This window comes from Mytilus edulis, chromosome 14, assembly GCF_963676685.1.
Source record: "Mytilus edulis chromosome 14, xbMytEdul2.2, whole genome shotgun sequence".
NCBI lineage: Eukaryota > Metazoa > Mollusca > Bivalvia > Mytilida > Mytilidae > Mytilus > Mytilus edulis.
The window spans coordinates 21,251,837-21,264,419 of record NC_092357.1 but is presented as its reverse complement, the minus strand read 5'-3'; the positions used below and the strand labels follow the sequence as shown (position 1 = coordinate 21,264,419).

Below are 12,583 nucleotides of genomic sequence, written 5' to 3'. Positions count from 1 at the left end.
AAATCCGCCTGGCCATACAGTAAGGTATATTTCGTTTTGTATGGGACGGATGACACGAATGAAAATTTAAGTATTGATTGGTATCTGTGGATTTATAATAAATATCCGTTGTTATATGACTGCCTGATTTTAAGATTAGGATACTAGTATCCAAAAATGGTAATTGTTTGTCACTGGTTTCCATAGTGAATTTGATCGACGGATGTAAATAGTTGATTAGATCTTTAAATTTATATAAATCTTTTTCTGATCTGCTCCAAAATATTATGCAGTCATCTAAATATCTTTTCCAAAACTGAATGACATAATCACAGAAATTTTGATCGAATTGGATAGATATTTGTCGATACATCTGTTACTCTAAATATCCCATCACTAAATTTGCGTATGTGGGGGCAACTTTAGTTCCCATGGCTGTACCTTTAATTTGTCTGTATTTGTTCCCGTCGAAATAAAAAGTATTTTCTTTCAGAACCATTTTGATAGCCTCTAATATGAAGTTTGTTTCAAATCTACTGTCAATTTCATCCCGTTTTTCTTCGATCCAGTATTTTACGGCTGTAAGACCTAGATCATGGGAAATATTTGTATATAGACTTGTAACATCAAAGTTTGATAATAGTGTTTCTTCAGGAACTATGGCAGGAATGTGATTTAAAAATTCCATATCATCTTTGATATAACTTGGAATTGACGGACATAGATGTTTGATAATAAGGTCGATAAAATGACTTAGTCTTTGAGTTAATGATTCCGGTCCGGCTATTATAGCCGGACCGGAATCATTAACTCAAACACTTATCATAACCTTAAAAAATGTTATCAAACCAAATCATAATATCATTGCAAATCCCAAAACACTAATTTTATAGTAAATACTTCAAATGTTTTTAAATGAATTTTGCTACATTTGCGCGCATGCTCAAACTCTGGATATGTCAAATATTCATGTTAAGAAAATTCTTGACATGTAAGGAAGGTAGCTACCAAACTTGATAGCTGTATTTCACTCAAAGAAGGAAAAAGGAAAGTTTTTCAGAAAAAAAGTATTCAAAGCAGCCATTTTAGAAAAAGGCCGTGGTCATCTTGAAAAAATTATTTTTTTTAATGGCCAGCAGTTGTTTCTTGAAAAGTATATAATAATGATGCTTTGTGGTAATTTTCATGCTTGTATCATCATTTGCACAATTCCCTTGATTTTGCCTGCTAATATCTCCCACTAAAATTAAAGACCTGACCGGAGTTTATTGCAACACATAACTTATCCATAGTAAACGATTAATTCGTCTGTTCTAGAATTATGTGTATGTTCGTTCTAAATGAGCATGAACTACTTGCAACTAGAAAACAGGCGATTTCAGTCAAAAGTGGATTCATATGTTACAGATTGAATTTTTAGTTATGTTAATCAGTAAAAACCGGCATTGAACAAACTAATGCTAATAAATGACCACTTTTTCAACTATGTCCCCCATCACAGAAATGCCGTGAACGTTATTGGTGTCATTTGGGACATACATGTATTACCGCGAAAATACGCGAGACGATATTGCGTTTAAAGTGGACACATTTGGGTATATAACAATCATCGGACACGTATGGGGGATTTAAAATCGGACACGTTTGGGCAATATTGAATATTTAGGACACGTTTGGGGAGAATAGACACGTTTTGGGAGAATAGACACGTTTGGGGGAATCGGACACGGTTTTTTTTGGGGGGGGGGGGAAGGACACGTTTGGGAGTGTTACATATATATATATACCCTAAAGCTACTGCAAAACTTACTGAGTATGTAATACGTCGTTTCAGAATCTAATGCATCCTGGGATATGTTTTCAAAAGTGTACATCAAAACGCCCTGATTGGTTAAAAATGTCATGGAAATGTAACCAATGACGTGACGTCATTTTCATTTTTGGGTATAAACCAAGTAATTACCCATAATGCTTAAGACTCTCAAACGGCCAATTATGAAGCGCTTTAAACAAATATTAATGTAGCATTTATATTGGACCAGACTTGTCTTTATGATCTTAATACATTGATAAAACTGCACTTTATTTGAACAGATCACTTGATAGAAATGCGATTACAAAAATTGATTCAGCATCGTTTTTCGGATTGCCATCCCTCGAAAAACTGTAAGTAGCTTTATGAATACAGATTTCAAATAACTATTTATTTAACCATTTATTTTACTATCGAAGATTCGATGTGCAATCCTAACATTTAACTTGACTATTCACCATAACTATACTATTTATATAAATGTGCCCGACGGTCATATTTTTAATCACCGTAAAAATAATCTAATTCTATGCCATAACCATGTGTTTTAAGAACATTTCATCACACATCGTAGATACATTTAGACTGAACAATAGCTGTTAGTTTCTGTGTCATTTCGTCTCTTGTAGAGGGTTTTCTCATTGTCAATTATACCACATCTTCTTTTTTATATGAGCAACGTGAACATCCTCCCGCTAACAACATTGGGATTGTATGTGCTCCCCTCCAGAAGGAAAATCAACTTCTACTATTATTTTTGTATCCACCATCTTAGTTTTAGCTCATGTCTTTCCCTTGGTATTGATTTGTGACACGCTTGTTTCATTACTATTTATTTATTTACAACGACATACTTCTGTTGCCTTTTTTTTATATAGTTTTATCTATCTCTAAGATTTTGCGAAAATATGATTATTAAATGTTCCTTAAGTAATGTTCATGGTATTAAGGCATATCTATAAAGGCATAATTCAAAAGCTTGTTTAAACATATTAAAGTAATATATTCATATTAAGACATAAATCCAATATCAATAAATTATATTATGTTTACCGACCCCATGGGTGACTGGGGTATAGAAATATGGTCACTCGGTCTTCACACGACCGACAGTAAAACGCTTGCCGAAGTGGGGCATTCGTTTGGCTGTGCGGGACGTATCAAGTTTGCAGTCATGTCCGGTCAGAAGGGGGACGTTAAATCCGATGCCTCGTGTAAAGAGAGTGCCACGCTATTTGCATGTTAAGAACCCTTGCAACAACTCGTTGAAGGGCCCGTTGCGAGGCACAAATTATGTCCTTATCCAATATACCCTCATTTTCCAGTGGCAGTTCAAATTTCCCCGATCATCATCCCAGATGGCCTCTATTGTATCAACCTACCTATTGTATTTATTGTGAACTTGATCTCGTCCTGAATATGCATGAAATATTAACAACTGGACGTTAAGCAACCAACAACCGATCAATCAATATTATGTTTACCTCATATGAATATAATCTTAAATATTTTTCAGAAGTTTAAGGGATAATAAAATTTCCAGTATAGAAACGGGTGCGTTCGATTGGCTTTGGTCACTGACTGCATTGTAAGTGTTTTTATTTTTAAAGCATGTATCGTTTTGTCTTCTTTATAAGGGAAAGGGCTATTTTCAGATAATATGTTTCATAGGGGGGAGTAAAAAAAACACAGACATCTTTTTCTGCTACAAGATATTTAATAGTTTGCATGGAGACTTTACTAATGTGATCGGATCTTGTTAATATTGATACTGCAGCCGTCCCGCTGGACCATACAACCACCTGGACTTCACAAAAGTAAAGCTTCCGGTGGCCGTGTGTTACCTTTCCTTGTCAGTTTTAATTTAGCGGCGTACTACAGTACATGATATATAATGCAAAGATATGTTATTGTTACAGATCAGCTCAATTATTTATAGTAAAGGATCCTACAAATTAATGCAAGATACAGTCACAGAAAATGATTATATTTATAAGGACGTCTGAGTCAGTGACAACTCTACACCAGATTTATCCATCGGATCACAAGGAATGTTGGTGATACATGGCTGTGTACATTATGTATATACAACTCGTCTTAACATCAACCTAACAATGTTAGATCTGTAAATTTGCTTTCGCAATTTTTTTGTTCTACCCTCGCCGGGATTCGAACCCATGCTACTGAGATATCGTGGCACTAAATCGCCTGCACTGCAGCCGTCCCGCTAGACCATACGACCACCTGGGCTTCACAAAAGTAAAAGTTCTGGTGGCCGTGTGTTACCTCTCCTTGTCAGTTTTAATCTAGCGGTGTACTACAGCACATGATATATAAGGCATGGAGATGTTATTGTTACAGATCAGCTCAATTATCTACAGTAAAGGATTCTACAAATTGATGCAAGATACAGTCATAGAAAATATAAATAAAATTAAATTTCAAAATGCTCTCAAAGTCCTTTAATTCTCTACATTTTTGTCCAACCGGTTTCACATCTTTGTGATAATCATGGATGAATGTAACTCACGCTAACGTAACGTCACATAATAATGGATTAAGTGGACGTAACCCTTACAAAAGTAATGTCTTATCTGTTTAGGCTTGGTTTGTAATTTTGTATACACTTATTTTTTTTAATTAGTTCTCATTTCTTCGGTGAATTGGGCGTCACATTGGTAAAATGGGAAAACATATATATAAAAAATTCGTCTAAACATCAGCCTTAAAATTTTAGATGAGTAAATTTGGTTTCGCAAATTTTTTGTTCTTCCCTTAACGGGACTTTAACTCATGCTACCGAGACATCATGGCATCAAATCGCTTTGACCATACCAGAAACGCTAGACCACTCGCCCACCAAAGCTCACCAATTACATTTAGGTTATTTTTATAGATCACAAAAAAGGAGATTTAATCTATATTTCTTTTCATAACATTAGTTTTTCTAGGGCATGATATAAGTATCATATCATAGGTGTCATTAGTTTTGGTTTGCATACAAAGTCGAAAATAAGCTGACGTGAAAGACGAGACGAAAAAAAAGATGCGATTGATGAATAAACGGTTATTTGCGCTATAAAAGGAATCTGATAGTATTGATACTGTACATCCATTAGTATTCGTTAAAAAGCAATGTCCGCGTATTTTCGTGTTTATCTTGGGACCACGAATTTCAATGCCTAAAAAATAACAAATTTTCTACAGGAATTTTTACAAACTTTTGCAATACAACGAAATCACATATCCAAGAAAATGCAAGTTTTCCTCAAGAAACGAACATTGTTACCTTAAAAAAAAAAGAATCCACAGTAAATCCGTTGGTTTTAGTTTATCAAAGGGATAACGTCATTCTTTCAAACATGTACTTTTGTGTAGGCCAAAACAATTTCATAATATTCTTTATGGACTTATAATTTAATAATTAGTTTTTTTTACAGCTTCTTTAGTCATTCTACTGAATATGATGTTCCTACAGAAGTGTTAACTGCAATTACTACATTGACAAACCTCGCAGGGTTGTAAGCATACATGTATCATACTGTTTAAGTCACATTTAATTACAAACAATCCAAACCATTAAACATGTTAAAAATAGTGAAAACCTTTTTTAATCATTATTCATCATCATTCTGTATTATATAATTATCAAAATTATATAATCAATTAGACGTATATCTTATAGGTAAAACGAAAGCATATTATATTAGGATCAATACCACGGACATCACCTTACAATCTGATCAAGCATTCCCACAAAAACGTTTTTGAAGTATTTTCTGTGGACGACAAGTTGCATCCCCTTCAAAGCAGATGTTTTTGATATTAATTAGTATGTGGCATATGACAAACTTATAAGGGCGTCCTGCATGAAGGTATACCCTGCCACCTACGAAGAACAACACGAAATTAAAAAAAACCATAATGCTCATTATCGATAGCCGTACAGTGACATATGGCAGCTAGTTACTGTGTTATTTGGTTTCTTTTTGAGAGTTTTCTCATTGACATTCATAGCACATTTTCTATTTTATATCTGATGTGAAAAAAACAAGCTTGCCTTAAATATGAAATATAAAATAAGTACATTTAAAGTTAAGCAGTTGATGAATTACATATAAGTGTCCAATGTTTAATAATACGGATACTTATAAAAAAAGAAGATGTGGTATGATTGCCAATGAGACAACTATCCACAAAAGACCAAAATGACACAAACATTAACAATTATAGGTCACCGTACGGCCTTCAACAATGAACAAAGCCCATACCGCATAGTCAGCTATAAAAGGCCCCGTTAAGACATTGTAAAACAATTCAAACGAGAAAACTAACGGCCTTATTTATGTAAAATAATGAACGAAAAACAAATATGTACCACATAAACAAACGACAGCCACTGAATTGCAGGCTCCTGACTTGGGACAGGCACATACATCAATAATGTGGCGGGTTAAACATGTTAGAGGGATCCCAACCCTCCCCTAACCTGGGACAGTGGCATACCAGTACAACATAAGAAACGAACTATAAGAATCAGTTGAAAAAGGCTTAACTCATCAGATAGACAAAAAATAAAAGTGGACGTGGCCGGGTACATATACATCCCGACACAAAAAGAGACAATGAACAGCTCTGAGAGTACTCGCAGTTATCTGACAGCTAGTTCAAAGCCACTAACAACTAATAAAAAAATCATGCCTCTAAGACTAAACACTCAATCCGTACACATCCAACTTACAATGGATTTGGTATAAAGACGTTATAAACAGCCAGAGAAAAACATGACCTTGTGCAATGCCAAGTTACAGGTATCGAAAGATTGTAGATCCATGAAAATGTATATGTATATAACATAGGAGTAATATTTAGTTAGTTTTTAATCTACTGATAACAAAATCAATATTTATACCAATAAAAAACAATATTCAATGATCTTATGACAGTGTTGAATAGGTAACCTTTTAATATAAGTTTATTTAAAGAAGCCACAAGTTTACATGGATCATTTCTAAATTTCCGGGCACTGTTAACAACATTTCCGTAAAAATGAGGATGTGCTATCCCGTTTGAAATAAGTTTTCTACAGGTACAACCAAACTTCAAAACCAAATCTTTATATCTATGGAAAAATTTAGTAAAGGTTTCAAGTAATTTATGGTAACGATATCCCTGGTTTAATAATTTACCAGTAATACATAGGTGTTAGTCTGTAATTCGTATATTTCTTTTACATGGTTTTGTCACGTTCAAACCGGAAACCCGAACCTTTCTAATAAGTCATACTTAAACTATCATAGGTATCATATTTGCAATCTTTTCATTAATTGTTGGTGTATTAAAGAGTATTTAAGGATTGACTGTAATATTTTTTCTGTCTATGAAAAAATAACATAAAAAATTTGATGCACACTGAATAACGCGCGTAGCGGATTATTTAAAAGTGTGCTCCACATTTTTTTATGTATTTCGAATAGACAGAAAAAATATTGCAGTCATTTCTTATAATTTAATTCCTAATTCTATGTTAAAGCGTTGAAAACGATGATAAAATGTTGATGAATTCACGGTCACATGACTTAATTATGTCTATGTGCTCATAACAAAATAATGTCAGCCAATCAGAAGACGCGTTACATTCAAAATTAAATTATTGCATTATATACAAATTTAGTTGCTTGCTGATCGTCGATTGTTTTCTTTGCCTTGTTGACATTTACTTTTGCTTTGGTTTGCAGATCACTTAAAAATTGTAGAATTTCATCAGAAGATTTAAATTTACTATCTGGATTAAAATCCCTTCAGTATTTGTAAGTATCAGAGTACATACTGAAAAATTACATTTCATTTAAAAGAACACATTAGAAATTCCATGCGTGCAATAATTTAAAAACCAAGGAGTATTAGAACTGAAAAAATGAAGAGTCATATTTATAACTAAAAATAATAAAATGAAAAAAAACCAAATTCATCTGCGGTCAAAATCGTTAACTTTTCCTGAGAAAGCTAAAATCTTAGTATTCAACAATTTTAAAATTGGTAATGAACAATTTTTGAAAACTTTGTTAAAAATCTACCGACTACACTTATAGTAAACCAGTAGTTACATCGATTCAGGGCTTACAAATTGATCAAAGTACGTTATACATTGCATGAGTTCGAAGCGCCTTAATTTTGTTATTTGATTAGAAACGCCTAAAGCGTAATATTCGAAAGACAAGGATGTTAAACAACCGAAACAAGTGCTTTACATTAAAAAAAAAAACAACAAATATTGCATAAATAATATAATTATCGCTATTTTGAGTGATGATTTTTTAATATCCTGCTACTCGCTCGAGATTGAAAATTATCGCCAGAAATTTAGAAGGCACGTGGCGCTGCTAATGAATTTGACATGAAATTGTAAACGTCGTCATAGGTTGAACGGCAGTCAACAGATTATCACTGGTTCTCTCAACTCGATTGCTTTTACTCGATTTCGCAGTCTTTGCTCAACCGAGACAGTTAATCTCGTTAAGATGATCAGCGATAGTCTATATATCATTAAATCTTGAGACATATTTCATTTGAAATTATTACAAACACTTATGAAATTGTTTTTAATTCAATTGAAAATTGTGCAACTGTTTTGATTTTCATAAGGGTTTTCTACAAAACAATCATAACCTTAATACAAAATAATGAGATATGTCCAAGACACGACGTTTCACGATGATTCAAAATCGATACACCATTTTTCGTATGTATGCTGTAATGTCCACATGACTCTGTCTTGAATGTTGATATCGATATCGACAAGCATTTCATATCCCTAAACCTCTGTCTTTGTTGTTGACATCGACAGTATCGAATCAATATCGACAAGCATTCCATATCCCTAAACCTCTGTCTTTGTTGTTGACATCGACAGTATCGAATCAATATCGACAAGCATTCCATATCCCTAAACCTCTGTCTTTGTTGTTGACATCGACAGTATCGAATCAATATTGACAAGCATTCCATATCCCTAAACCTCTGTCTTTGTTGTTGAAATCGACAGTATCGAATCAATATCGACAAGCATTCCATATCCCTAAACCTCTGTCTTTGTTGTTGACATCGACAGTATCGAATCAATATCGACAAGCATTCCATATCCCTAAACCTCTGTCTTTGTTGTTGACATCGACAGTATCGAATCAATATCGACAAGCATTCCATATCCCTAAACCTCTGTCTTTGTTGTTGACATCGACAGTATCGAATAAATATCGACAAGCATTCCATATCCCTAAACCTCTGTCTTTGTTGTTGACATCGACAGTATCGAATCAATATCGACAAGCATTCCATATCCCTAAACCTCTGTCTTTGTTGTTGACATCGACAGTATCGAATCAATATCGACAAGCATTCCATATCCCTAAACCTCTGTCTTTGTTGTTGACATTGACAGTATCGAATCAATATCGACAAGCATTCCATATCCCTAAACCTTGCTTTGTTGTTGACATCGTCAGTATCGAATCAATATCGACAAGCATTCCATATCCCTAAACCTGTCTTTGTTGTTGACATCGACAGTATCGTCTCAATATCGATAAGCATTCCATATCCCTAAACCTCTGCCTTTGTTGTTGACATCGACAGTCTCGAATCAATATCGACAAGCATTCCATAGCCCTAAACCTCTGTCTTTGTTGTTGACATCGACAGTCTCGAATCAATATCGACAAGCATTCCATATCCCTAAACCTCTGTCTTTGTTGTTGACATCGACAGTATCGAATCAATATCGACAAGCATCCCTAAACCTCTGTCTTTGTTCTTGACATCGACAGTATCGAATCAATATCGACAAGCATTCCATATCCCTAAACCTCTGTCTTTGTTGTTGACATCGACAGTATCGAATAAATATCGACAAGCATTCCATATCCCTAAACCTCTGTCTTTGTTGTTGACATCGACAGTATTGAATAAATATCGACAAGCATTCCATATCCCTAAACCTCTGTCTTTGTTGTTGACATCGACAGTATCGAATCAATATCGACAAGCATTCCATATCCCTAAACCTCTGTCTTTGTTGTTGACATCGACAGTATCGAATCAATATCGACAAGCATTCCATATCCCTAAACCTGTCTTTGTTGTTGACATCGACAGTATCGAATCAATATCGACAAGCATTCCATATCCCTAAACCTTGCTTTGTTGTTGACATCGACAATATCGAATCAATATCGACAAGCATTCCATATCCCTAAACCTGTCTTTGTTGTTGACATCGACAGTATCGTCTCAATATCGATAAGCATTCCATATCCCTAAACCTCTGCCTTTGTTGTTGACATCGACAGTCTCGAATCAATATCGACAAGCATTCCATAGCCCTAAACCTCTGTCTTTGTTGTTGACATCGACAGTCTCGAATCAATATCGACAAGCATTCCATATCCCTAAACCTCTGTCTTTGTTGTTGACATCGACAGTATCGAATCAATATCGACAAGCATCCCTAAACCTCTGTCTTTGTTGTTGACATCGACAGTATCGAATCAATATCGACAAGCATTCCATATCCCTAAACCTCTGTCTTTGTTGTTGACATCGACAGTATCGAATCAATATCGACAAGCATTCCATATCCCTAAACCTCTGTCTTTATTGTTGACATCGACAGTATCGAATCAATACCGACAAGCATTCCATATCCCTAAACCTCTGTCTTTGTTGTTGACATCGACAGTATCGAATCAATATCGACAAGCATTCCATATCCCTAAACCTCTGTCTTTGTTGTTGACATCGACAGTATCGAATCAATATCGACAAGCATTCCATATCCCTAAACCTCTGTCTTTGTTGTTGACATCGACAGTATCGAATCGATATCGACAAGCATTCCATATCCCTAAACCTCTGTCTTTGTTGTTGACATCGAAAGTATCGTCTCAATATCGACAAGCATTCCATATCCCTAAACCTCTGCCTTTGTTGTTGACATCGACAGTATCGAATCAATATCGACAAGCATTCGATAGCCCTAAACCTCTGTCTTTGTTGTTGACATCGACAGTCTCGAATCAATATCGACAAGCATTCCATATCCCTTAACCTCTGTCTTTGTTGTTGACATCGACAGTCTCGAATCAATATCGACAAGCATTCCATATCCCTAAACCTCTTTCTTTGTTGTTGACATCGACAGTATCGAATCAATATCGACAAGCATCCCTAAACCTCTGTCTTTGTTCTTGACATCGACAGTATCGAATCAATATCGACAAGCATTCCATATCCCTAAACCTCTGTCTTTGTTGTTGATATCGACAGTATCGAATCAATATCGACAAGCATTCCATATCCCTAAACCTCTGTCTTTGTTGTTGACATCGACAGTATCGAATCAATATCGACAAGCATTCCATATCCCTAAACCTCTGTCTTTGTTGTTGACATCGACAGTATCGAATCAATACCGACAAACATCATGTTACTTAACAACAGCCTGAAACCTCCGATATCTTAAACCTTTGTCTTGGTTGTAGATATCGACGATATCGACAAAAATTCCTGAACTGGAACATCGGCCTTCAACCACTGTATTGGTTGTCGATATCGACAAACATTTCGTTACTTAAATAATCGCCTGAAACCTTTGCCAAGGTTGTCGATATCGACAAACATTCAAAAGCTGGAACAACAACCTATAACCTATGTCGTGGTTGTCGATATCGTCGATATCGAATCGATATCGATAAACATCCCACAATTTCAATAACGGCCTGAAACCTGTTGTGCAAACAAAATACGAATTCTCACAAAGTTTGCGCTTCAATTTCTTGAATACCGAAGCCTCAGAACAAACATTTAATTTTATTTCAAAATACAAGAGTTTAAGAAAACATATGACATATGGAGGTTAAAATCTTTTTCATTTAATAATATGTGATATTTACAATGAAAATAAAATGATGAAAAACGCTTAACGATCAAAGTAAATTTAAATTTTTTTAAATATATATACAATCTGACAAAATTGACATTTTGTTTATGCTGTTGTTTTATGTAAATTTAATAAGAAAAAAAACCCCAAATGAATGCATTGATAAGGTCATATAACATTTGAAATTGATTAATTCATGTACATCATCTTTAAGTGTATGTGAGCCGTGAAAGAATGTTAAGGCCCTTAAATCAACAGCAAAACCGAAATAGGAACTCCTGATTTTTCAAAGGCTTCCAATTTGTTTGTCGTTTTGTTTATAAATGAGTTCATTGCTTCAATATAAATGCAAGTTTTGAAGGCGATTAGAACTCAAACTTAATAATTTACCAGTTATACAAGGATACTATTCATTGAATTCTGAAATGTTAGTACAGAAATTAGCGTGGCTTACGAGTCAGTAAATGTCCACACCGTGAGAAGGTACCTTAAGAAAAATAAAAGGAAGGCCTGCTAACATTGACAATATAAATCGGGTTTTTTGTCTTACATGTTTTGATAGAGTTTCAAGTAGTTTTTGTCTTATATGATTTGATAGAGTTTCGAGTGTTTTTGTTTTGATTGAGTTTCAAGTTTGAAGATCATAATTCAAAATCTAGAAATTGAGAGAGACTTTCTATAACTGACTTATTCAAATTAAAATGTCTTTTAAAAATGTCCATATAATAAATAAATAAAATTGAGAATGCAAATGGGTTATGTGTCAAAGAGACAACAACCCGATCATAGAACAGACAACAGCAGAATGTCACCAACAGGTCTTCAATGCAGCGATAAACACCCACACCCGGAGG

General features: G+C 34.6%; 1 protein-coding gene across 1 annotated transcript in view; it reads left to right on the top strand.

The window, feature by feature from the left end:
• Window positions 1-12,583, top strand: part of LOC139502701 (slit homolog 1 protein-like) — a 45,998-nt gene that overhangs the window by 20,804 nt on the left and 12,611 nt on the right. Inside the window, exons 3-6 of the mRNA XM_071292254.1 lie at window positions 2,074-2,145; window positions 3,309-3,380; window positions 5,233-5,313; window positions 7,531-7,602. Coding sequence (XP_071148355.1) covers window positions 2,074-2,145; window positions 3,309-3,380; window positions 5,233-5,313; window positions 7,531-7,602 — 297 coding nt within the window. The remainder of the gene's footprint in view (window positions 1-2,073; window positions 2,146-3,308; window positions 3,381-5,232; window positions 5,314-7,530; window positions 7,603-12,583) is intronic.